The sequence below is a fragment of the Anastrepha ludens genome, chromosome 3 (assembly GCF_028408465.1).
Source record: "Anastrepha ludens isolate Willacy chromosome 3, idAnaLude1.1, whole genome shotgun sequence".
Taxonomy (NCBI): domain Eukaryota; kingdom Metazoa; phylum Arthropoda; class Insecta; order Diptera; family Tephritidae; genus Anastrepha; species Anastrepha ludens.
In genome coordinates this window covers 97948361-97974205 of record NC_071499.1, presented here as the reverse complement: position 1 = coordinate 97974205, position 25845 = coordinate 97948361, and the positions used below count along the sequence as shown (strand labels likewise).

General features: G+C 34.4%; 3 protein-coding genes and 1 long non-coding RNA gene across 8 annotated transcripts in view; 3 read left to right on the top strand and 1 right to left on the bottom strand.

Annotated features, from left to right (window-relative positions):
- Positions 1 to 3507, top strand: part of LOC128858548 (GPI inositol-deacylase) — an 85594-nt gene extending 82087 nt beyond the window's left edge. For all 4 annotated transcript variants that reach the window (XM_054094927.1, XM_054094926.1, XM_054094925.1 and 1 more), the window contains one exon: positions 3297 to 3507. In XM_054094927.1, coding sequence (XP_053950902.1) covers positions 3297 to 3492 — 196 coding nt within the window. In that variant the 3' untranslated portion in view covers positions 3493 to 3507. The remainder of the gene's footprint in view (positions 1 to 3296) is intronic.
- Positions 3508 to 11670: 8163 nt separating this feature from the next.
- On the top strand, positions 11671 to 13021 carry LOC128856643 (nuclear pore complex protein Nup160 homolog). The gene is made up of 4 exons (XM_054091956.1): positions 11671 to 12021; positions 12084 to 12247; positions 12307 to 12529; positions 12590 to 13021. The coding sequence occupies exons 1-3, from the start codon at positions 12015 to 12017 to the stop codon at positions 12505 to 12507; spliced, it is 372 nt and encodes a 123-aa protein (XP_053947931.1). The 5' UTR covers positions 11671 to 12014; the 3' UTR covers positions 12508 to 12529; positions 12590 to 13021.
- Positions 12981 to 14014, bottom strand: LOC128856644 (uncharacterized). 2 transcript variants are annotated; one of them, XR_008453850.1, is made up of 4 exons: positions 13862 to 14014; positions 13570 to 13801; positions 13360 to 13510; positions 12981 to 13277 (listed from the first exon to the last, which is right to left on the bottom strand). It is a non-coding gene; the product is annotated as an uncharacterized LOC128856644 (long non-coding RNA). The 2 variants fall into 2 exon arrangements; XR_008453849.1 differs by having other exon boundaries at positions 12982 to 13277; positions 13580 to 13801.
- A 3298-nt stretch (positions 14015 to 17312) lies between these two features.
- Positions 17313 to 25845, top strand: part of LOC128858547 (inhibitory POU protein) — a 154980-nt gene continuing 146447 nt past the window's right edge. Inside the window, exon 1 of the mRNA XM_054094924.1 lies at positions 17313 to 17868. Coding sequence (XP_053950899.1) covers positions 17749 to 17868 — 120 coding nt within the window. The 5' untranslated portion in view covers positions 17313 to 17748. The remainder of the gene's footprint in view (positions 17869 to 25845) is intronic.

Sequence of the window (25845 nt, the reverse complement as noted above, 5' to 3'; positions counted from 1 at the left end):
TTTTCAATTTTCGACATAATCAGTTTCTTGGAATTTTTTAACCACTTTTGAGTTGTCCGACTCTTTCGGACGATTTTTTCCACTATTTTCATGATGGGTTAGGTTACGTTGGGTTGTAGCGGGTATCCACCATGAAACATAATCCGGCTTGTGATGCTGCGTGGGGAACTTGTCCTTAGCTCTCCTAAACCCAGGGTGAACTTGTAAAAAATTTTAGAAGTTCCGTAATTTTCACAGTACTGATATCTTCCTACTCATTAAAGAATTGTCTACCAAAGGATTATTTACTACCGACATCTAGACGCTACTTTTTAAAAAAACCCTTTACTTGGATATTAGGGATAAGAAAATGATTCAAATTTCAAATTAGTTGATTATTAACCGAAAAAATCAATTTAAAAATCATTTCAAAAATTACACTAACATAATAGCCAAAACGTTTGCCTATATATGTATGTACCCTAAATGTACCCTCTTTTAACAAGGCTTTTCTACCAAAATCTGTAGAAGGTAGAGATGTGGGGTTAAGAGTATGATTTACATTGAGATTAATATAAGTTTGAAAGTAAAGGTGAATATCTAGAGAAAAACAAGGATAGGGGCAATAAAAAAAATATAAAATAGTTAGCATAAAGACAAAGGCGGAAGGATATATGGAAGATACAGACAAGGGTTAACAAAAAAATAGCCATGAAGCCAAGGATGGAGGTGAGCATAAAGATAAATATATAGCTAAAAAAATAAAGACAATAAGATAAAAATATAGACAAAGATAGAGAAAGGAATAGAAATAAAGACAAGACTTCGCCACAATCATTAATGCAAAAAATTCAAACATGCACTGACCGCAACATACGAGTATGTTAGAACTAAATTTTTCTGAAAATTGGTTTATTTTTATATTTCAGTATAATACGAGGTAAACTGAAAATTTTCTTAAAAAAGTTTATAATATTTAGATTTATTCAATGTTGAAAATTTAGGTATGAAAACTTTTAAAGTCAAATATCTTCGGTTCTTTTTGTAATTTTTATATTTTTTTAATTATAAAATATACTTATTAAAAAATCTTTTTGTTAAAAGGTTTTGGAAAAAATGTTTTTTCGTCATTTGTGAAAAACACCTTCACTTTAGTTTTTCTAATTGATAGTTCAACAACAATGAATGGTGGGATTCCATTAACTTTGCGAGTTATATTCAAATACGTACTCGTATAGCGAACCAGTGAACAATCAGTGCAAAATACTGATATGTCCGTTTGCAAATCGATTGAAGTGTCAATAGGTATTTTACACTGGTTCGTTGTTCGTCAGTTGTCCAAGTCTCATCCATAGTTATGAAACGTTGCATACGAGTGAAATCCACTTTATCTTTTCGAATTTGTTCTAAATGTTGCTGAGAAAGCCGCATTCGAATGTGTTTTTGTTCCATTGCTAGCGAATGCAGCACCCATTGTGCGCACAGCTTTCTAAAACCCAAAACATTCTGTAAAAAAAAAGATCGGCAATTGTTCATTTAAAAAGTGCGCTTTACACGTATGTCTAAATTTGTTGTTGGTACAACTGTCTTTCATAGTGTCGCAGTTTGAGCGTGATCTGTCATTTAGCTTGTTTTTGACATTTAATTATATCAGTCAACCGAAGGTGTGCTCTGCGATTTTCACTATGGATAAAAATATCGAAAAAAGAATATGTCTTCAATTTTGTGCTTTGAACGGGATTTCGTGTGCCGAATCGTTGAAAATATTGCAAAAAGCCTATGGCGAGTGTGCTTTATCAAAACCACGGGTCTACGAGTGGTATAAGGCTTTTGCACAGAGCGAGAAGTCGTGGAAGATTTGCACCGTTTTGGTCGCCCACCAACGTCTTCAACGGATGAAAACGTCGACAAAGTCAAGGAATGGTGCTGGAAAACCATCATTCAAGTTTGAGGGAGGTAGCTCGTGACCTTAGCGTGTCTCACAAATCGATTCGCAACATTTTACACTATCAATGGGGCATGAGACACGTGGCTGGCCGACTCGTTCCAAGAGAGTTCAATTTCTTTAAAAAAATTCATCGGAAGAAGGTGGCTGAATTCGGACCCAACGTTACCAGCACATCATAACAGGTGATGAGTCGTGAGTATTTGAGCTTGACATGTAAACAAGACAACAGGCGCCTGAATGGCGCTATCCACATGAGCCGAAACCCAAAAAATCACATCAAAGTCGGTCAAAAGTGAAAGTCATGCTACTCGTTTTCTTTGATTATCATTGTGATGTGCACTCTGAATTCATTCCAAATGGTTTAACTGTGACTTTTTTCTTTCCCCAAAACTTAAATTGTCACACCGCGGATGCCGCTTTGAGTCGATAGAGGCCATTAAGGAGAATTCGCTGAAGGAGCTGAAGAAGATCTCTTCAAACGCGTTTGCTTTGATGACTGGATTAGTCGTTTGCCATATGTGTATTGCTTTGAATGGAGCCTATTTTGAAGGCGACAAAATACATTTTGATGATTAAACAATTATTTTGCGTTTTATTGAACAATCCGGCACTTGTTTGACAGAATGTATATGTCTAGGGCTTCTAATAAATATCTTTCAGTCACTCGAGGATTTTCCAATACGATATCCAGTATTTTTTCTACGATTTCTTGTGTTGTTGCTGTTTTTGGACGTCTTTGACGTGGATCCTATTCAAGGCTTGTACGTTCAAATTCAGCAACCCATCTTTCTACTGTACTAATTGATGGTGAAAAGTCCTTATACACTTCCAACATTCGTTCGTAAATTTCTTTCGCTTTTAAACCTTCCAAAAATAAAAATTAAATCACTGCACGATACTTGACTTTTTCCATTGTAGAAAATGTTGTGACGCATCGATTCTAAATGGTTTGCAAATAAGAACGAATTGACAGATTGTAATAAAACTTTACACACGTTCATGTGAAGAGTATACCAATGTTTTGTAACAAAAAAAAAAAACACTTAGATTAGTTGCAAGGCCCTCTCTTACCGAAACTTATTGAACAACCTAGTATAAAACAAAAGGTAGAAGCCATAAGCAAAACAGTACGGAAAGTTATAATGAATTACTCTACTTTATTAAGAATGATTTTTCAAACTGTCTTACAATATTCCTAGAGAGTGTCTTTGTCGTGTGGAAGTGAGCGTTTTTCCTTTATTTGTCAGTTTGTATAGTATTTTATCCTCATCATGTTTATATGAGCATAGTTTGGTTCCATTCAAACTAAAATATCCGATTTACATTACTAAATTTACCATAAACAATAATTTAATTTTAATCTTTCCAGCTCTTCATTCGGGATTTGCTATAAGGCAGTTTCTATACTTTTGTACATAAGTGCTTCATCCTGCATCATTTACTGTCAAGAGGCATTGTATCAACTGAACTTCATAATAGTTATTGTTTTTGTACTTCTTGGCGCTCAAGAACTATTAGGCCAAGGCTGGGAATATTTTGTATTGAACACAAGAAAAAACAAATAAAATGTAATAAAGACACATGCTTTCTAAAATTCATTCAGGAAAAGTTAGTTTACTGCAATGATAAACTTGTCTATCTAATTTAAATTGTACGATAGCTTCTGAATCTATCGTTAAATTTCATTATTTTCAGTTGTTATAATTTTCTCAAGGACCAATTACAGGTGCATCTACTTGTTTCCATAGCTTCCAGCGTTTGAATTATATATATAAAAATAATATTTATCCAAAATTTATTTACAAACAAGCCCGAATTTGCCAAAACATAGAATATAGTTTTTTGTGATTTTACCAGGTTTACCATAGTTTATATCAACTCGCTGTCTTTTTTATCCATCAGTTGACTTGTTTCTCCAGAGGCAATAGTTGACTGCGGCTTATTGGTATAGACCTGTAACTTTAGAAACCCCCACAAGAAAAAGCCTGCACCTCTACGAGAGTTAAACATATCTTAATAATAATATAAATTTGTTTCAAAGCATTGAAAACATATATTAATATAACAAATGAAAGACATTTAATATATATTTTTAGCACATATAGCGGGTAGTAATGTAGTAAACGCTATTGTTAAAGGATTGGTATGTTTCTGGAATCAATATAATATAAAATATATATTAGAAGTGTCCAAAGTAAAAAATAAATATTGTTATTTAAATATCGAAATAGCAATTACGAAAAATATTGGGTCTATTTTTGTCCTTTGGCGGCCGCCGTAGCCGAATGGGTTGGTGCGTGACTACCATTCAGAAAAAGTTGATTATCACCAGAAAAAGTTTTTTCTAATAGCAGTTCACCCTCGGCAGCCAATGGCACGCCACAGGAGGAGGAACTCGACCAAAGACCAAAAAAGGGGGTAAGCGCCAATTATACATATATATACAATATATATTGTTGCATGCCGTTGGAAATCGTCCCCTCATGCCAGCCTACTATGTATACTACCAGGCCATCAGCATAACCTTGAGTTTGGAATCCTAGATTGTTCAGTTTGTGGAGAAGTTCGCCTATTACTAATGTCGACAGCAGAAGAGAGTACTTCCCTTGCGGGCAACCTCTTGTGGGCTTGATAGACTTTATTCTTCCTCCTAATTCCACACTAATCGTTCTGGATTCCAGCATCGATACAATCCATCTTATGGATTTTTCCTTTGAATTAAAAATGCAGAAAATGTGTCGTCATACGTCATAAGTATATGTTAAATTATTCCGACTGGCAACATATCAATGTTATAATCGTATGATAAATGTTTTACAAATATCCAGAATTAAGCAGACATTTCACGAAGCTTAAATTAATTATTAAGGAAAGCCCGATCTACAGAACGGAAACACGAGATATAAGACCAATGTCATTATATTTAAAATAAACAAATAGAGTTCCTGGGGTTAGTTTATAATTTTGAGTTTAGTAATTTGTGTTGGATCTTCCTTTGACTATAAGTTTTTGAAGTCTTCGAGGCACCGATTTGATTAAGTTTTTCGTAATATTTTGATCGATTTTTGACCATTTGACAATAATCGTACTTCTAAGACAATAACTGCACTTCTTTGATTTTTGAAAACCGATTGAGAAAGTAATGCCCATACATTTTCGATTAGGTTAAGGTCAAGCCCACAAGATCTTTTGTTGCTTTGGAAGCACTCTCTCTCTAAGCGTTTGATTTCGCGAACATCACGAGAAGTTTTGGTTTTCATCATTTCTCTTGGTAGATCCGTATTTTTCTTGCAAATGGAAGTTAGGTAAAACTCCAGTTTTGTTTCTTTTTAATTTTGAAGCTATCTGCCACATTGTAAGACCTATCTCCTTCCATGCTAGAATTTGTCCCTTCTCAAATTCAGACAAAGCTTTTCCGCCCGACATATTTTTCGTTTCTAAACCAAAACAACCCCATGAATATGAGACGTAATAACTTACATTGTAAATTTTTATATTAAAAGCAAACGCTTTTGGTCTTATAATTATTTCGTATTGCACAGAACACACATTTTCGCATTACTATTGTAAAATATCAGCAATAAATGCGCAATAATTTCCGTTATGAGATACCGTTATAAACATACAACAACGAAACGATATTGGGACATTTTCCTATTATTGCTTTGGTAGATATCATCACAATCATCTTAGTTTTATAACTTTTTCGTGTAGTGTATCACTTGTATTAAGAACGGGGTTCGAGTTTATTTCCGATAAGGCAGTGCTTAATTTTTCATAGTTTGCATTACGAAAATTAAAAGAAATGCATTTATCATTACCATTTATAAAATTCTTTATAAAGTTCTAGCGTCAAACCAAACGCGAATTAAAGATTAAAGTCACCTTATAAATTGTTCACAGTGAGAGCTAAGAATTCAGATGCAAAGCTGATTGAGAACGGTGTCATTATTTGATAAATGAATAAACTTCAGGCAGTAAATTGCTCTTTACGAAGATCAGAACACCACCTTCCTTTAAGTGCCCAGTCTTTAAATCATTCCTACCACAAACTTTGAATAAAAACTTCAGCACCGAAAAGATCCATATTAAGCTTTGATCCGCATTCCGAACATATTTGAAAAATATATTATAGTGGATTTATTTAATTAACTACTTGGTTAGTGTTTGGTTGTTTTCAAAAAAAAAAAAAAAAAACGAAACTTTAATATCAGCTGGCCAAATTATTGGATTTAATACTTTGATATAAAAAGTTGGCGAAACACTAAGATTAAAATTTATGCTATGCATATTGTATTCACAGATACCTTTTTTTTAATCAATTTATAGCAGAAGGAAGACAGCGTTGGTATTGTGTTAGTGTTTGGTTGTTTTCAGAAAAAAAAAAAAAAACGAAACTTTAATATCAGCTGGCCAAATTATTGGATTTAATACTTTGATATAAAAAGTTGGCGAAACACTAAGATTAAAATTTATGCTATGCATATTGTATTCACAGATATCTTTTTTTTAATCAATTTATAGCAGAAGGAAGACAGCGTTGGTATTGTGTGCACAGCTAAAGCAATTTAGCCCTTTGCATTAGCAATGGGCGAAGCAATAGAACGAGCAGACAAAGACCGTGAGGATGATGATATTACTTGTTTGCTTCTGTCTTTGGATTAACTACTTCGAGAAAGAGTCTCGGATGAGGACTCAATGTCTGACCACAAACACATACTCTTTGACCTAAATGGGGTGGTAAAGTTCTCCACATTTTACAGAAGCCCAAAAACAGCAAACTGGAAAAGATACAATGAATGTCTTTCAGCTAAGCTTAATAACAGCGTAAGCAAAATAACATCAACAGAGGAATTAGAAGAGGCAGTAACAGAAATGACTGACTCAATCATGGCCTCATATCAAGACTGTTGTCCACTAAAAATGAAATCCTCCACGAAGAGGACAAACTTCGGAAAGCAACGAGAAAACTATTCAACACTGCAAACAAAACAAACAAATGGGACGAATATAGGAAATCCCTAACTAACTATAACAAAGAACTAAGGAAATCCAAACGAAACTCTTGGAAAAACTTCTGCGAGGATCTAAAAGATACTCCAGCAACAGCTAGAATCCAAAAATCACTTTCCAAAGGTGACTCAAGTCCCATAGGCACACTAAAAGGTCCAAACGGAACTATTACCAACACATTCGTAGAAACACTAGAGCTTCTTCTAAAGACTCACTTCCCAGATTGTAAAAGTCATGACCCATCAATCGACAATAGTCTAGACATGGTAACTCACCATCAACGGAGATCTACGGTCTCATTTGTCAATAAAATCATAAACTTCGAAAGGGTAGAGTGGGCAATTAACTCCTTTAAACCCTTTAAATCACCAGGGCCGGATGGAATATTCCCAGCACTTCTATCCAAAGGCACTGTGGAACTGATCCGAGTCATGGTGAAAATCTTCAGAGCTAGCCTAATATTGGAATACATTCCAAAGATATGGAGGAAAGTGAAGGTAATATTTATTCCTAAGGGAGGTAACAAACCCCCTGATTCTCCAAAATCTTACAGACCAATCAGTCTATCGTCGTTCATGCTAAAGACAATGGAAAAACTACTCGAATACCATCTAAGAGAAGAAGTAATCTTCAAAAAACCCCTTCTTAAGCTGCAATTTGCTTACCAAAAAGGGAAATCCACAGTCACAGCACTGCACACACTCGTTGTCAATATAGAAAAGGCCCTAAATCAAAAAGAAATAGCCCTATGTTCCTTTATGGACATAGAGGGAGCCTTCGACAACGCAAATTACAAATCCATGGAAACAGCACTCGAAAAAAGAGGTGCAAACCCAATATTAACTCACTGGATAAGCCAAATGCTTAATCAGAGGATTATTAAAGCCTCGTTAGGCCAAGCTGAACTTAATGTCACAACAGTAAAGGGATGATCGCAAGGAGGAGTCCTTTCTCCACTGCTATGGTCCCTACTAGTTGATGACTTGGTGCAGCACCTAAACAACAAGGGATTCATAACCATTGGTTATGCAGATGACATATCTGTTATAATAAAAGGCAACCATGAAAGGACACTAACGGACTTAATGCAAAACGCCTTGAGCGCAACATGGGAATGGTGTAAAAAGGAGGGGCTGTCGATCAACCCTAACAAAACCACAATAATCCCCTTCACAAGAAAAAGAAAGTTAGAGTTTCCTGCACTGAAACTAAATGAAACAGTGATAGAACTAAAGGAAGAGGTCAAATATCTAGGTTTAACCTTAGATAAAAAACTCACTTGGGAATCACACATATATAATATAACAAAAAAAGCCACGAAATCCTTGTGGACAACCAAACAATTACTAGGGAGATCCTGGGGCCTCAGCCCTAGTATGGCCCTCTGGATATACACCCAAATGGTTAGACCAATCATACTGTACTAGTATGGTGGAGCAAATCTATCCAACAAACAGCGATAACCAAACTGGGAAAAGTACAAAGGCTTGCTTGCCTATGCATCACAGGAACTACCCCAACAGCTGGCATGGAAGCACTCCTTAATCTTTCACCACTTCATATAGCAATCCAAGAGGAAGCAGCTACGCAAGCACTCATGCTACACATGAAAGTAAATTTCAAATTGGGCAACCTCACCGGTCACCTAAATATCCTAAACAAAATCAAAAACACCATAAGCATGGCTCAAGTTTCAGACCACATTGACCCAACCCTCTGTTTCACAAAAGGATACTCAGTTACCTTTCCTGAGAGGATAGAGTGGAAAACAAACCCGAAATGGATGAATGATGATTCACAAAAATGGTACACTGATGGATCAAAAACACCTTATGGTGTAGGAGCAGGTGTAGTGGGGCCCAGAATCCACAAATCATACACTCTCACCAGGGACACCACTATCTTCCAAGCGGAACTATACGCAATAATGGAAGCAGTAAACATCATGCAACGCAGAAACCACAAGAGAGTAAGGATTAAAATACTCTCGGACAGCCAATCAGTCCTAAAAGCTTTAGATAGCTATACATACAACTCAAAAACCCTCTTAGAATGCCACAAGGCACTCAATAATCTGGCATCCGAAAACAATGTTTCATTAATTTGGGTACCGGGACATGAGGGATATGACGGCAGATGAAAACTTCATCGGATCTAGTCCTATGTTCGGATTCAACAAAAACAACCTAAAACAAAAAATAAAATACTGGGCCAAAACTCTATTAAATCAGCATTGGAACAATGTAGAGGGTCTTAGACACTCCAAAAAGTTCCTAAGTTTCAACGCTAAAAGAGCCAACATGGCCCTCACGTTAAACAAAAAGAGCATTCGCACTCTCACAGGCGCCCTCACGGGTCACTTCACCTGCAACAAACACTTACACAAATTAGGCATAACTAACACCAGCACCTGCAGATTCTGCTGCGAAGATGAGGAGTCTATGGAACATCTCATTATCGAATGTCCGGGGTTGACGCATAGAAGGAAAATGTTTTTAAACAAGTTCATGCTTACAGATGAAGACCTTCAATCACTCCCTCAGAAGGAGCTGGTACAATTCATAAACATACTTAACAGTCAATAGACAGCATAGGGTGCACAATAGATCAATATGGTCGCAGTGCTAAAGGGCTACTCCTTAACCCTTTACAACCATTAACCATTAACTACTTCGTAGCAGCAATATAAACGAAAACATTGCTCTGCACCGCTCAATGTGGCACCACGAAAATGCATCTAAGTGCCGATTTACACACGGAGACATCTGGAAGGGAGACACTGGATATTCTTTTTTCATGTCACATTCGCGATCACACGGGCAAAATTGTTTTCGGCAACATTTTGACGTTTACTATTTTAACATTTTCAGGTTCGGATATATTCTACAACCCGCTACCATGTAAAGCGGAGAACGTTCGTCAACAGTTTCTTAAATATTTCAGTGAATAATGCAAACTGGTTAAATAATAAATAATTTGTTGTTTTTTTATTTACATATAAATATAAATAAATTTTTGTACTTGAATAAAAAAAATTTAATTTAAAATACTTCATATATAAATACTTAACTTAAAATTAACATGAGAAATGGGGAAAAAATTAGAATTCAACATAAACATGCCACATAAGTTCTTTAAATCATGCCTACTTTGCTAGCAAAGATTGGAAATACGAATGAGAAGCTCAAAGCGTGTCGCCAGTACAGGAGCCAAATTCCCTTCTCTCTTCTCTCTTCCGTGGCCGTGGCAAGCATTTGCTTTTTATTTTCCTGAAGAGCACTGACAGCAGAAAGGTGAGTATTAGAGTTCTGTTAGCCAATATTTAGATTTTACTTAAACTTAAGACTTTCATTGAGTGTTAAAGGCTATTACTCAGCATGTCAGCACTATTCCACAAGCAATACTTTCCATCGCCCATGTTTTGTTTTGCTTATTTGTCTGATTTGTCTAAATTGGCCTATGTTATGTGAAATTATGTGTCTTGAATAACATAGCTTAAAGCTTTGATTTCGGCAAGTTTAACGGTCGCAGTTGATAGAGTCTGTTTCTTAATCACGCTCTTATCAGTAATTTAATTTTGGCTTATCTGAGCCCACCAAGTACCAAATATCAGCCTATAGGATATCTACAAAATTCAAATTAAAAAAATCATTCCACTTAGAGCACTGCACTGAGGTTGAGCGCGATCTGATTTAAGCCCACGAACACGAGGCACAATAAGTGTGCTATATTTAAGAATAACCATAATCATAAATGAGTTTTTGTAGCAGTGACCAGGCCATATCGGCTGTTTTATTGCCATGAGACAAATCTAAATTATAGAGAAAATCTTAGTGCAAAGTAAATGCTTGTATAGAAACTACTTATTCTCACTAGCCTTCATTTCTTCATTTTCTTGTAACCATGCCCATGCTTGATTGGCTTTTTCACCAGCTTCAATGCAGCAGTATATAAACCACCGCCAGATAAAATTATGGCCAATTCTTGTGTACCTGCATTAATAAGTGCTTGTACGTATTTTCGATAATCAGCAAGGCGAACCACTGCTTTGCATGATTCACCATGGACTAGCAATTATACCTACACCTGCAATAAATTGTCCTAAAATTTTAAATGAATTAAATAAAAGGACAAACGCGAGTCAATAAATTGGCATACACGAATCACCAATAGCTCAGCAAACGTACAAAATCTTGAATTATAACGTTAAATTAGGTGTTAAATAACTATTCACCAAATATAAAATTTAACCAGACAGGCCATTTGAGTAATAAAAATAGATAATTTATTAATACGTAAGAGGATTTGCAAACACACGAATGTAAACAATACAAACAGAACAAGTTATTTTGACGTTGCTCATATCTACGGCGAAAAACTCAGCTGGGTGGTTGCCATCACCGTAATAAATCTACCTTGAACCAATCTAATATCTTTGTCATTAGCTGAATGTTACTGCTTTGCCTTCTGAATTCACAGAGTCATAAGAGTCCATCCAAGGCGTATCTATATAAGGTATATCGTGTCGTAAGAGTTCATGAATAAGCAAGCAAAAGGAAGGGGGATTACTTGTTTGTGAAGAAGAAGAGTAGGCGAAAGCAATGGAAACAACCAAGGTGGATTTATTAAGGTGATGGCAACCACCCAGCTGAATTTTTCGCCGTAGATATGAGCAACGTCAAAATAACATGCTTTGTTTGGTTACATTCATACATATGTTTACATTTGTGTTTACTGAGCTATTGGTGCAAATGGAACATTTATTCTCGTATCCCAATTTATTGACTCGCGGTTCTCCTTTAATTTAATTCATCTAAAATTTTAGCACAATTTAATGTGGCTGTATCATTGCTAGACCGTGGTGAATCATACAAAGCACTGGTTCGACTCGCTACTTATCGAAAAGACGTACCAAGGTCCACAAGAATTGGCAATAATTTTATCTTGTTGTGGTTTACATACTGCTGTATTGATTCTGCTTACTGGCTTCCGATTACCACCTCTTCCCATATGGGTACGCCGTATTACCAGGGAAACCGCCAATGAAGCATGGGCGTGGTTACAGGAAAATGAAATGGCTGGTGAGAAAAAGTAGTTTCTATACGAACATTTTCTTTGCTATATGATTTTTTCTATAATTTAGATTTGCCTCATCGCAATAAAGCAGCCAATATGGCCCGGTCACTGTTACAAAAACTCATTTATGATTATGAGTTAGAAAATTCTACTAGCGTACGTAAATATATAGAAAACAAGCTCCTAAGTCTGAACACTTTTCTACCGCAATATCTAAATAATGACTACAAGGTATGAAATTTGCTATAAAAACGTTTTATGTCATTTATTAAAAACATGCATACCAACAGTTGGCGAATTGTTCTGAGCTGTTGTATTTGTTCGTCAAACATAATCCCTTAATTGAAGCTGACGAATTTCTACATGCACTGTTGGAAGCTCGAAGCGAATATTTTAGTTTTAAACATACAATTGCGATTATAAACCAGGAAATTTTGTCTGCCAGTAAATACATTAGATCTTTTGTTGCATGGTTTGAAATTGAATGCTAATTCAGATATGGAGTATAAGCAGGTATGCATAATAATAATTCAAATAATACGCATAAATAATCATTTGGTTTTTATATCATAGGAGCTCACAGACGGCAGGCAATGGCATGCCTCCGAATGTATTTCTGTGTATAAAAATATCTGCCGTTCGGAGTCGGCTTGAAACTGTAGGTCCCTCCATTTGGGGAACAACATCAAGACGCACGCCACAAATAGAAGGAGGAGCTCGGCCAAACACCCAAAAAGGGTCTACACGCCAATTATATATATATCATATATAGCTCACAGGCGTCATACAGACCTATATCGATACCGCACGGCGCACAGCAGAGCATAAAATCCAAATGGATTAAATAAAATTAATATAAATTTAAATGAAATTAAATAATTTATTTTTCAATAAATTTTTCAAAGTTTAAGAACTTATGTTCTAAATACAGATTATAAAAATCAAGTTTTTCTTATATCTTAAAAAAAAAATTTAAAATTCTCATTCATCATCGATTTCACAAAGTGTAAAATAAATATATTTTTTTTCTTGTATACATATTTAATAAAGAATAATTATATAAAATGAATTCACAAGCATGTTAGAAATTTGTTATCCAGAATTTTTAAGTGTACAGTTTTAGATGTAAATCATAGCGATTGATTTTACACAAAAAACATGAAGCAAACATTTTTTATTCAATATGGTATGCGCTTCTCAACTGAAGTCATCATAGTCGTTAGCAGCCAGCCAAGGTGTATTTCTGATAGCCATCAATATCCTATGAGGATAGAGAATTACACATGTGAAAATTGCAAATTAAACATGTGATACAAATATTATGCAATTGAGCTCAATATTACATATAATATATCACTTTCTGTACGCAGTGAGACTTTAATTTTTCCATTGTTTCGAAGTTTTTTTGCGTTATGTTTCTCTATTTTAAACTTTTCCGCGTCCAAACTTCACTCTCAACATTCAATTTCACCTTATGCATGCCCGTGACAGATTCTGAAATTTGTATTAATAATTAAAATACCGCAAACGTATATGATTTTTTTCATATCTACAAGAATTTACAATTCACACATAAGCTACGAAGTAAATCTTCAATGAACTGTGGGAAATGTGGCGACTTTTTATTTTGTGACTATTTCCAGCGTAGTTTTTCAGCTAACCTTTCTTCAGGTAGTAAATTAACTAACCGTTTATCCTCTTTTTCCTCTGATAATCGCTATAAGTATGGAAAACAATCGTTGCTTAGTTTTGTATATTAATTGTATTGAATCCTCCTAGCCGGCGCTGCACTTAGGAAGAAATATTATTTAAATGCAAGTATCGGTAAGTATTCTCTTTGCTAACCTGCATACACATCAAAGCATCGCAAATGCCGGCATCTTCAAAGCAATTTGCTCAGGCCCACAATTTAATAAATTAATCGGAAGTACTAAGCAATTTGAACGCGAAGCTTGAATTACTTTATTTAAGTTCCACAAGCAAATCACCCTGAAAACAAACAGCTGATTTTGACGTGATGCCTACACCAAAGGCAACAGCGAATACATATGTTTTAATTATATTTGGTTGCAATCACCTGCAATAAATTCGCCTTGGAAACAACCAAACACAAGAAGTTATACGCACTCCTACTTACTTTCTAGCCACGGCGTCTTCCGCATAAAAACGCCAAAAGCTGCTTTCACAATGTAACACACGACACTAGTTAGGGAATAATTTCCTTCACAAATAATAAATAAAAATAGCTAAGTAAATTCTAGGTATAATCATGCAGGGCTGAACAAATCCAAGCATATTTTAAGAAAAACAAAAGATAAACATAATTTTCACAAACATATAATTTCTCTTCTCTCTTTCCCTTTTGTTTGTATTGCTCGTTTGTTTTGTATTGCGAAGGGAGCTGACAGCAGATTTGTCAAAATCGCGAAAAATAAAGTAACTGTTTTTTAATGACTCCACCTAAGATACTCAATTGGCCTCGCTGCACTAATAATTGCTTGTAACTCTGTCAACTTATAAGGTGACAAGGTTATATATAATACGTTCACATATAAGTAGATTATCCTCTTTTTCGTGTTTAGCTCCCAATCCGTATTTAAAAAGCGTAATCACCCATACAAAATTTCTTTCCCGAAATCTGAGATTATAATTTAATCCTAGATTATGACCATACTATTTTACATATAACCCTGTGTTTTCTGTGTTCAATGTTGAAACTAAATGAGATGGATGCCGGCAAAGAAAACAGATTTGTAAACATAATTCTAAACAAAATTTGTTAGGTATTATTAACTATGCATTCATGTAACAGAAAAACTGTGTCTCCATAAACGCTTAGTCCTCTTCTTACTTATTATAAAATGCAATATCGAATTTCGAATGCATATTATATACATACATATATAATTGACGCGTACACCCTTTTTGGGTGTTTGGCCGAGCTCCTCTTCCTATTTGTAGCGTGCGTCTTGATGTTGTTCCACAAATGGAGTGACCTATACCTTCAAGCCGACTCCGAACAACAGGTATTTTTTTATTAAGAGCTTTTTCATCGCAGAAATTCACTCGGAGATTTGCCATTACCTGCCGAGGGCGAGAACTATTAGAAACAACTTTTTCTACATTTTTGCTCTTTAACCGATATTTCTGTATTTCGAATGATAGTCACGCACCAAGCCATTCGGCTACGGTCGCCCGTTGTTGAATAAGTATGTATGAGTGTAAAAATCATATTTATGAAATTTATATAAAAAAAGTTCTATAGTGGAAAATTATTAATATTTGCCTCAAAACATCGATATAATTGTCGAAAAGGTTTTGATTATGAAAATCGTATGCAAACAAGTGCAAGAAACAACACAGTTTCGAACAGTATGTAACACAAAGAGGCTAACCTACTAAATGTGACAGATGAATACTACGAAAAGATATGTGTTAGTGTCCCCTATTTGATTTATATAGTAAAAAAGATGCAATACTCCAAAGGGTTTTACTGACTCATTTCTAACTTTCTGTTGGAAAATGTTAAGGAAACAAATGATATTGACATTACCAAATTTTTTAATCAAACTTCTGATTTAACAGTCGCATTGGTAATATTGCCAGAATATCATATTAAATTGTTGGCTTTATAAGGCAAAATCGTGCCAACTTTTGTGATTGAAAGTTTTAAATAAATAAAAAAGCCAGTTAAAAAAAAAACATTTCTAATACAATGAGTTACGCAAACTTTATGCTCAAAACTACTTTGTAAACACGTATATATATATATGCTTTGGTTTTATATGTATGTACATATGTATGTTTATTGAATAAACTGCATTAATTTCGCATCTAGAGCTGTAGTGGGTTAAAATTAAAAATGAAAGTAAGGCAACTTCAAATGTGCGTACATAAAACTGGCTGACACAATTCACATTATTACACTATGCTATTATATACAGTGATCACACAATCTATTCGTACACAAAAAACTTTAGCTTTGCGCAAAATATTTGCTGTGACAATATATTTTTTTTGGGTCAGTCTAAGAATGTTACATTCACACAGAAATACAAACTTTTGGCAGTTTCCAAAACTATTGCAAAGACAATAGCGTTGCGCCATTCGGTTTTTTATAAAGTTTTTTTTGAGGGTTTTTACTCAAAGCGAATCTATTAAAGGTGGTGTTGGTAAATCAGCGCCTTTGTTTTTACGTATGTTTTTTGATTACGCTTATCATTGGCAAATATTATGGTCTAAAGATAAGCTCGAAAATTTGTTGCAAAGTCGTGAAGAGGATGCTGAGTAGCCTCAAAAATAAGAGTCAAAGAAAATAAATAAACACCAGTTTTGATATTTCTGTTTACGTTTTTTTCTCATATTTGGTTTGGTTTCAAAATGATATCAATACAAGTTTTATTAAATGAATTTAATTAAAATTAGAGTGTATACCTTTACATAACGAAATACCAAAATTGTTATTTCAGAACACAATAATGATTCGTAAATGCAACTTCATTTTTTTTTTTTTCGAAATTGAGATTTTTAGTGAAAAACACTCCTTAGCACTCCTGTTACGTAAAACAAAACATACAATGTTGATAATGATTATAGAATTTTTTTCATAGCGTTTCGATTTTTCTCGTATCTACATGTTATTACAAAGCATGAACTGAAATGAAATTCGTTTAAATAAATGTCTAAAAAAAGATGGAAGAAGGCAAAAATTAAGAAAACCGTAGAATATTTAACGTTTAGGCAGATAAATATTTATATTGAATTTTATGACTCCAAGTCAGAACGATTTTTAAAATTTCCTTTGATAACATAAACGCAATTTAAAAACTCGTTCGTTTGGGGTTTACCGTCAATATTGAACTCTCTGTGTTGCAATAGTGTTGTTCCAAATTTTGTCTGAGTTACATTTGCGCAGCCGCCAAACTCGCTCTCTATTTCTTAAATAGAGAATAATACTCGTATGGTAAGTACACAATTTCAAAAGCATGGTAACATGCGTATGTATTGTACATTGTATATGTGCACGACATATCTACATAAATGAAAAGCTTTAAGGATTCTACATGGTACTTATTATATAAAATTACCGTCGCTTCAATTGACCAATGACAAGCATTTATAAGGAAACATTTCAAATCTAAATTCAGCTATCTTGAAGGGTGTGCCGCAATACGACACGCCTCACATCAATAATGAAAATTTGTCCTTCCCAAATAAACTGGAGTTAGTGAAACTCGTCATAGAATTCTTTATCATACTGTTGTCTAGTTGTGAAATCTGTTCGGGTCCGATTAGTTTAAACAATGGTAAATTCTTCTGAATAAACTACATTAGATACAATTACGAGCGCGTTTTTTTATTTTAATCACTTCATAATTTACCAATTTGTAATTCATAGTTGGTTTTTTGATGAAGCGTTACGTATTGTGATCGGTGCAAATATACATACATAAGTACATATGTGAAAAGTGTCTTTGTTTACAATACAAAAATGCAACTGCAAATTGAATAAATACAATGCTCACTATTTGTATGAGAAGTTGCTTTTAAAAATCAGAAGGAAGAAGATTTTAGCAATTTTTACACTACTCTTTCCTAATACCTTTTCCTGCATATTTATATGCAGGCATACATAGATTAAATAATAGTGCTTCAAAATTTATTCGCCAACGACTTTTGACGCCTCCCGGGCGTTTAAGCTCGAGGAGGATTTCGTAGGAAGTTGTGTTACAATGTCAATGTATTCAACGACGGATAAAATGAAAATGTCGGCTCCTACGTGTTTTCCTGGTCGATATAGCCCGACCTATAGGGGCCCTGATCAAATGAGGAGATGTATGCCAAACCCTTCTGTAAGTATAAGAAGTCGACATCATTGCTGGACAAACGGGTGGAATAAAAAATTACAAGTAGTTAAAATCTAGTTAATAAACTTGGCATAGCTGCCGATGGCAAGGCTGACGCTGAAAGTATCCTCAAAGAAATGATATATGTACAATCATATACATTTTGCCACTCGCCGTTTTTGTTTTTCTCAATTAAGCATGCATCTTTTATAACCATCGTTCATAATCACTCTATCCCTCCCATAATCTTCATTTTTGACGAAGAGCATTTATATCTATATGCACGTTTTATTTACATGCGTGTGTATATTTTTATATATGTAAATATTTACTGTTTGCGAGTTAGAGAAATAAAATAGATGACAAATCTTAGCCGACACCTACATAACATATGTATGTACATCTCTGCGTAAAATTTGAATGCTCAATTCAATACCAATCTTTGAGCTTTCATGTATTGTGTAGAAGATTTTTATTTTGCCTAGCGCCACATCCACTGCTCGTTATGGATTGAGCGGATGATTACATATTCTATCCTATATATTTTAAAGGTTGTTTTTAACATAGTACAAATATTTAGTAGTCTTTTTCACAAATATTTATCTTAAGAATATTTGTGCAGGAATTTAATCAATAGGTGGGATAGTGTCTAATAGTCACTAACAATGGTTTGGTTCTTATATCTAAGAAAAATGTTTTAAATTCACAAACTGGTCTTATTTGTAATGGCTTATAATGAGTATATTATCTTTTCATGTAAAATCTTGAATTTAATCACCCAATGAGCAACATCAAAATGCACACCACAAATTGGAGGAGGAGTTCAATAAAAGATGTACTCGGATAGGATATATGTAGTTGCATCATTTTACTAGTAGAAGCGGACTGTGCAATTAATCATATTTTAATGCACATATTTATTTAAATGCTCCTGAAGAGTATTCCGACGTGGTTGATGCAATTATACACATATTTTCAAGGTCATAGAAAGGGCATAAATAGTTACTCGCCTTTTTAAATTTCATTCAGATTTCACGAAAAATGTTCAGTGTTGAAACCCCTCATTTCAATTTTGCCTTTTAACTCAAACCTCTGTGTATGTATGTATAAGTTTATGAGGGATGGAAGGTCTTCGTTAATATTTAAAAACCATTTGCCCATGGAAACTTTACAAAGAGTTTAAAGGTGTTTCTATAATTATTCACTTTTATCTTAAATATTTTAATACCAAATTAAATGTGTCACACTAAGCAGATAAGGACATCTGATATTATAAGAGATCATTTAACGACATAAAGAGTGATAAATGTAATAGAAATACAAATAATGAGTTATTAGAATTTAAGTTAAAAACCATGCCATATTGGGACTGTCAGTTATGTCAGCCTGTTTTGGTAAAACTGTTCTGCTTAGATATATCTGGCTTGTCATTCATATAATTGTAGTTACAAAAAAAATTTACTTTAAACTGAAATTTCCTTTCTAGAGTGCTACTTAGTAAATTGAGATGAAATAAGAGAAAAACAGCACTTACTAAATGTATAGGAGGTTCGGCACTGAAATAGTATGCATCGATGATGGATTATTTGCTAATGAAAAGCTCAAACTATCTGAAAGTGTAGCTGTTTCACATTTAAGAAATTGTAAAAAATTCTGCAAAAAATCAAGTTTGGAAATTGAATCCATAAACTGTAAGGGTTAAGAAAAACAAGGTTATTTAAAGGTTGGGTTGATACAAACGGTCTAAGCCCGAAGTCTTGAAAATATTCTTTAAATTATATGTTTATATTCGCAAAATAGACGGTATACTAAATATCCTCCAGAAATTAAATTAGAAAAATTAATTGCATCTTATATTTTTTAAGTATAGCTTTAAACAATTAATAATTTGCTTCAAATTTTCCAAAAGGATTTGAAAAGCTAAATCTGTGCTCTACTAATTGTTTTATTTTGTAAAGCAGGAAAATGTACATATTTATATGTAATAATAGAGAACTTAGCTACAGGTTACAAAAAAAATGCATCAAAAATTTACTGGGAAAGGACCAGATTATATAGAAGGGAATAGATGGCCCCCAAAAATCTTCTGACATGAAATTGAAGTTTTGTGGTTTCGCAGCAAAATTTTTAGTGAACAAAATTAATTCTTTACACTTCGCTTTTACACTTCAAGGAATTAAAATTAAAAAAGAAATATTTTATAAAATGATTCTCATTTTCAAAAAACATGCCAAACGTTTCTTTTTTTAAAACATGAAAATTCATTTTAATCTGATGTGTTTACCCATGATTTAATATTGAAAAGTTCTGTATGCAGTTCTGGCTCTGCCTGAAATTTGACATTCTTTAATCTATTGTTGCATTTCCGAAGTAGGGAGAAAGAGGAAGAATGTGAGCGCCCATGCGATAATGATAGTAGAAAGTTAGTGGAAATAGTACGCAAAGTAAACATTACGTAATGCGCTTTATGAATTCATGAAAGTATGCAATGTATTAGGTGTTTTAATAGAAATATTGAGCATGTAAAAATATGAATTGTTATGCATTGGCGGTCGCTGTAGTCGAATGGTTTGGTGCGTGACTATCATTCGGAAAAACGCAGAACGTGGGTTCGAATCTCCGTGAAGCATCAAAATGAAGAAAAAGTTCTTTCGAATAGCGGTCGCCCCGGCAGGCAATGGCAAATCTCCGAAGGTATTTCTGCCATGAAAAAGCTCCTCATAAAAAATATTTGCCATTCGGAGTCGGCTTAAAACTGTAGGTCCACCGATTTATGGAACAACATCAAGACGCACTCCACAAATAGGAGAAGGAGCTCGGCCAAACATCCAAAAGGGGTTTAAGTGCCAATTATAGTATATATAAATATGTGATACAATATTAAATAAAACTACTTTTTATTGTTTTTTTAAAACTCTAAGAATTGGTTACGCTGATTCTTAAGTATCTTAAGGTAGCTTGTGAACCATCGAAACTTGTAGAGCTTTGTTTAAGTAGACGGATATTTAGCTGAGGGTTTATTAGCTACGTAAATAAACTTAAATAAATGTACCAATATGACCGCTCCCAATAAAGCGTTCACCATTCTCTTTAGCTTCTCTCTGTGATATTATTGAGATTAAATCTACTTTAGCTGAAAAACGGTCATATACTGAAACTTATCAACAGAACAAAGCGACGTTTTTATTTCTTGTAGGATTGAAACCGACGATTTGATAGGTATTCGTAAATAATTACCAAAAGCTTCAATACAGAAGGGAGATAATGTCATTGATATGATGATCCAAGTCATTGTATGCGTTCCGAAGCACCACTAATTGTCGCCTAATTTACTAGCTCTATTTTTTTGTACATTCAAACGTATTTAACGCTTATTAACATCTTAAGTAATTAAATATGATATTCATAGAACATGGAATAGCCCTCGCTTAAACAGAGAGTTCATTCTTGAATAATTTTTAGGACTCGACTGAAATATAGTTAGATTAGCTGATTACATTCCGTATTATTGAGAAATCGTCCTTAATTAGAAGTGAATCATTTTTTAAATGCGTGTTACATGTGAAAACATGGTCAGGAAAATGGTTTCGAGTCCCAGCACCAAACCAAGTAGTATTTCTACAAAATTATATGTTGAATTGGAGGAGAAATGTGAACATAGAATTTTAGAAGGAAATTAATTTTCCGTTAGAGAAAAACGATAGTTTTTATGTTTCAAATAAAATACTTAAAATCCCAATTTTGGCTTAAAATCCTTTTTCGCTTCTAGGAGAAAATTGGATTTTAATTGAACAACTCAACGATCTTAGCAAGGCAACAAGTCGACTGTATTTGAACTGATTTTTCAAAAGCGTTCGATAAAGTGTCGTATAAAATTTTATTATTGGGGTTTCGTTCCGAGAATGGCTTCGAACTTACTTACAAACGTTATGGACATTTGGCAGTTTCTGCATCCTCTGGTGCAACTCAAGAAAGTATTTAGCTTCGCTTCCTGTTTGTTTTATTTATCAACGATGTACATACGTAACTGTTTTTCTAATTCTAATTTTCTTCTGTATGCGGATGATTTCAAAAATACTGTATTATTTCCAATTCGGTGGATTTACATGAACTTCAACCCATTTTTAATTTCAATTAGATTTCCCATTAGATTTCAATAGATTTCGAAGAATCTACGCCTGCAATGCTCCAATTACTTGTTCTCTTCGTGAACTCAATGAGATATCGAATTCTATTGAGCTTAGTTTTAAATTATTTAAACTGTTTTTGCTCATTGTATTTTAACTTAACTTTGTGTTAACGTTGCTTTTGTGGTAAGAAGTCGGTAAAAACAAATGCTTATTGATTTCAGAATAAATAAATGCCACTGAAATAATAAAAAATAGTACTTCCGTTACAGCATCCCTTCTGTAAGTTTTACCATAGATAACATGTTTTGATTGGCCGTAGCAGCGATAAAAATCGTTTGCAGGTTCATTTAATCGTGAATCCACTGCCAACAGTGGTATGAGTGCTAAAACTTAAGTGCGAAAATTCTTTGATCACAGGGGATGCTTATATCTTAATTCTCCTCCAAAACCCTTCGCTTCCCTTATTTATTCAGTACAGCAATGGTAGCGCCAACGCCACGGTTGTTGAGGATGATCATATTAATATTGTCGGCATATGCCATCAATTATACGCTATGCTGTTATAAAATATTTGGCTCTGGAGTTCGAAAAACATTTCCAACATCAAGCTAAAGTAGTCACATATCGAAAGAAGTATTTCCTCACCACCGATAACAAAAGAAATGTACGCTACAGTGGAAATATGCAGATCATTTGACGCCCACATAATAGTGCCGAGTTACTTTAGAGGAAAAGTCACAGCAAACTATGCACTGTAAGGTATGTATTCAAAAAATGAAGTGCAGATATCTTAATTGTATTTGGTATCGGGAAAAAGTAGAGAAAATTTTGCATCATTTTGTGAACAAATATATGTATGTTCTATGTTGAACGGTATTGTAACAGTGCGTTTTACTATCTTCATTTTTATTTACTGTTTCCTTGGGTCAAGAGTGTGTTATACATTTCGCTGTGATTTCAAATATTTCATATGGAGTGTGCTTATTTTTATTAATATATATGTACGTGGATACGGGTGATATACGGCTACTGGGAAAAAAGAGTTTCGCATCTAGTCATCTATGACCGCCAGCCCAACGCAGTAAATTGAGCGATAACACACCTTCATCTCTTATTAACTCAAGGTGGCCAGAGGTAGCATCTAAGATTTTGTAGCCCAAAAGATGAAGGGCTTAACATATTGTTATGAACGGGAAACTTCTCGAAGCGACTGCCAACAATAGCGAGCGAATGAAATACCAAAACATGAATTCGCCTAGATGGCGGGAAGAACTTGTCAGAAGATACGAGCTACCAGATCTAGAAATTACGATAGTTATTAAGCACATTGTACTATATAAGCAGAAGTGCATGTGCATAGGGTATTCGGTTGGAAATTGAACTTATAAGCGAATAAACGAAAAGTAGTAGAGCAATTCATGTACATGTAAAGTAAAGTGTTGTTATTAAAGTACAGCAAGGGTGTTGCTATTAATTTGTTACTTTTATGTGATATTCCACTGATAGAACTCTGAGGAATTCTTGTGAGAGATTTATTTGAATTTTAACGTAGCAAGTTCGTAACTATTCATAATTAATAGTTTATTTAAAAAACATTCAACATTTAATATAGGCATATGAATGCAACATACAATTTACTTCAGAGATCTTTACATGGTTCCCAATTTATAGAGCATTGTTAATATAATATTTTTCAGTTTTTGCGAATTTGGTCATTAATAAATAAAACGGTTAAAAAATAACTTTTAATGTGACAATTAGTACCCAAAGAGTTGTACAATATTCCTGAAAAATTTAAGCCTGTTCCAATATTTCAGTATTTAGTCAGAAGCATTATACTCGACTACTTGAAGAAACTATTTGCTTAATACGATAGCATTAACCCATTTCTGATATCATGAGTTTCATGGTGTTGAAAAATATTGCTGGCGCTTTTCTTTTATTGGCGTTAGCGTGACAACTCCGGCTGCAATTGCGCCGCGCAGCGCAGTGTTACCTTGTCTAAACCATGCTCCTTTGGGATCACGCCTGTTGTACCGCAAGGTAATAGTATCGGCTCGTGCTTGTCCTCTTTAGTAATAGCTTTAGAACCTTCTTTAAACTTTTTAAATTCAAATTCACAAAATAACTTATTCAATCTAAATGAGTGGATGATACAAAATAAATGATCACTCAGCATTTTTCTTATATTACCCGTTTCGAAAGCTCAAAATCGTATAGCCACAAATTATTCGATCCTACAGTTCAAGAACACTTAGATCTAGCGGTGCTATTTCACACAGGTTTTACAATATTTTACTTAACCTTTTGAATTGTGCTATTCCTAAAGCTTGCTCCATTCTATTTTTTTTTAAACGTTATACACGAGATTTTAATGAACCTTATACTAGAAAATCGCTGTCTAATTCTAAATTTATCTGGAATCCATCTTATACCTCTCACTATATCAGAATTCACTCGTACAACGTAGTTTCACTCGTTTCGCCCTATCACCGCTTCATTTTGATGAAGATGATAATTATTTTTATTTTACCTCCCATTACTAGCACAGTTAATGAACTTCATAAAATCTACAGAAAACTAACTCTTGACTTTGCCATTCCAAGATCTCAGTTTGCTAGGGTTATTTCCTATTATTTATAAAAACGATCTTCCACCCTTTTGTTTCGTGTTTGACCGAGCTCCAGGAGATGTTTTTTTATGAGGAGCTCTTCCAAGGTAGAAATACACTCGGTGGTTTGATTTTGTTTCCATTATTTGATGTTCGTGCCCGAGGTATCAAGCTCGCAAACAAAATACTTTCCGAGGCGAAATTGTCTTTATTTAACTATCATAAATACTTAGACTTTATAGGCTATGTGTAAATATATATATATTTTTTATGTTCGCTGCGTTCAGGAGCATAGGGGTTCGACAAGACTCTTCCATTTTACACGTTTCAGAGCTGTTCTTTTTGCGTCGTCCCATGTGATGTCGGCATCAGCTAGTTCGCGTAGCATCGACCTTCTCCAAGTATCAGGTTAGTCCATAAGTTCGTGCGTCGTTTACCCATAATTTCACTTTTGTACGATTTTTGCATACAAAATTTATTCGTGGAACATAACGGAACTATTTATATTTTCTTTGATATAGGTATTGTGCATTCAACAAGTGATTTAATCGTGGATAGAAGCACGTGTTGTTAAAAAATAAAATTGAATCTTCGAACGCGTATAAGAGGCTTATTTTGTATTTTTTTTATAAAAGTGGTAAAAATGCAACAACTGCTGCTGCAGAAATAAGCACTGTTCACGGAGAGGATACCGTGAGTGTAAGGACTGCGCAAAAGTGGTTTTCAAAATTCCGAGGTGGTAACGACGTGGAGGATGCCCTGGGCGCTGGTCGTCCTGAAGTCTTTAACTCCGACGCCTTGCTCGAACTCGTGAGCCAAATTTGACAGTCGATGTGATAGCTCAGAGGTTAAATTCATCGCATGGGACAGTTCACATGCACCTGGTTCAGTTGGGAGAGGTTTCAAAGCTGGGAAAATAAGTTCCACATAGACTTTCCGTTGCCAACCTTCAGCAGAGAGTGAATGTGTGTTCTCAGCTGGTGCAACGGATTCAAAATTAAAGTTTTTTGAACCGTATCGTTACTGGTGATTAAAAATGGGTCCTTTAGAATAATCCTCTTCGCAAACTTCAATGGTTAGATAAAGATGCAGCACTAGAACCGACCCCTAGAGATGGGCTTCACCCCAAGAAGATTCTCCTGTCTATTTGGTGGGATATCGCCGGTATTGTTTATTATGAACTTCTGGAACCAAACCAGACGATAACTGCTAATTATTATTCCCATCAGCTATCAAACTAAG

Bases quoted from the DNA above. Each gene is read 5' to 3' on its own strand.
- LOC128856643 (XM_054091956.1), top strand. The intron at 12,248-12,306 runs GTATGAAATTTG...GCATACCAACAG, and splicing joins ATCTAAATAATGACTACAAG to TTGGCGAATTGTTCTGAGCT.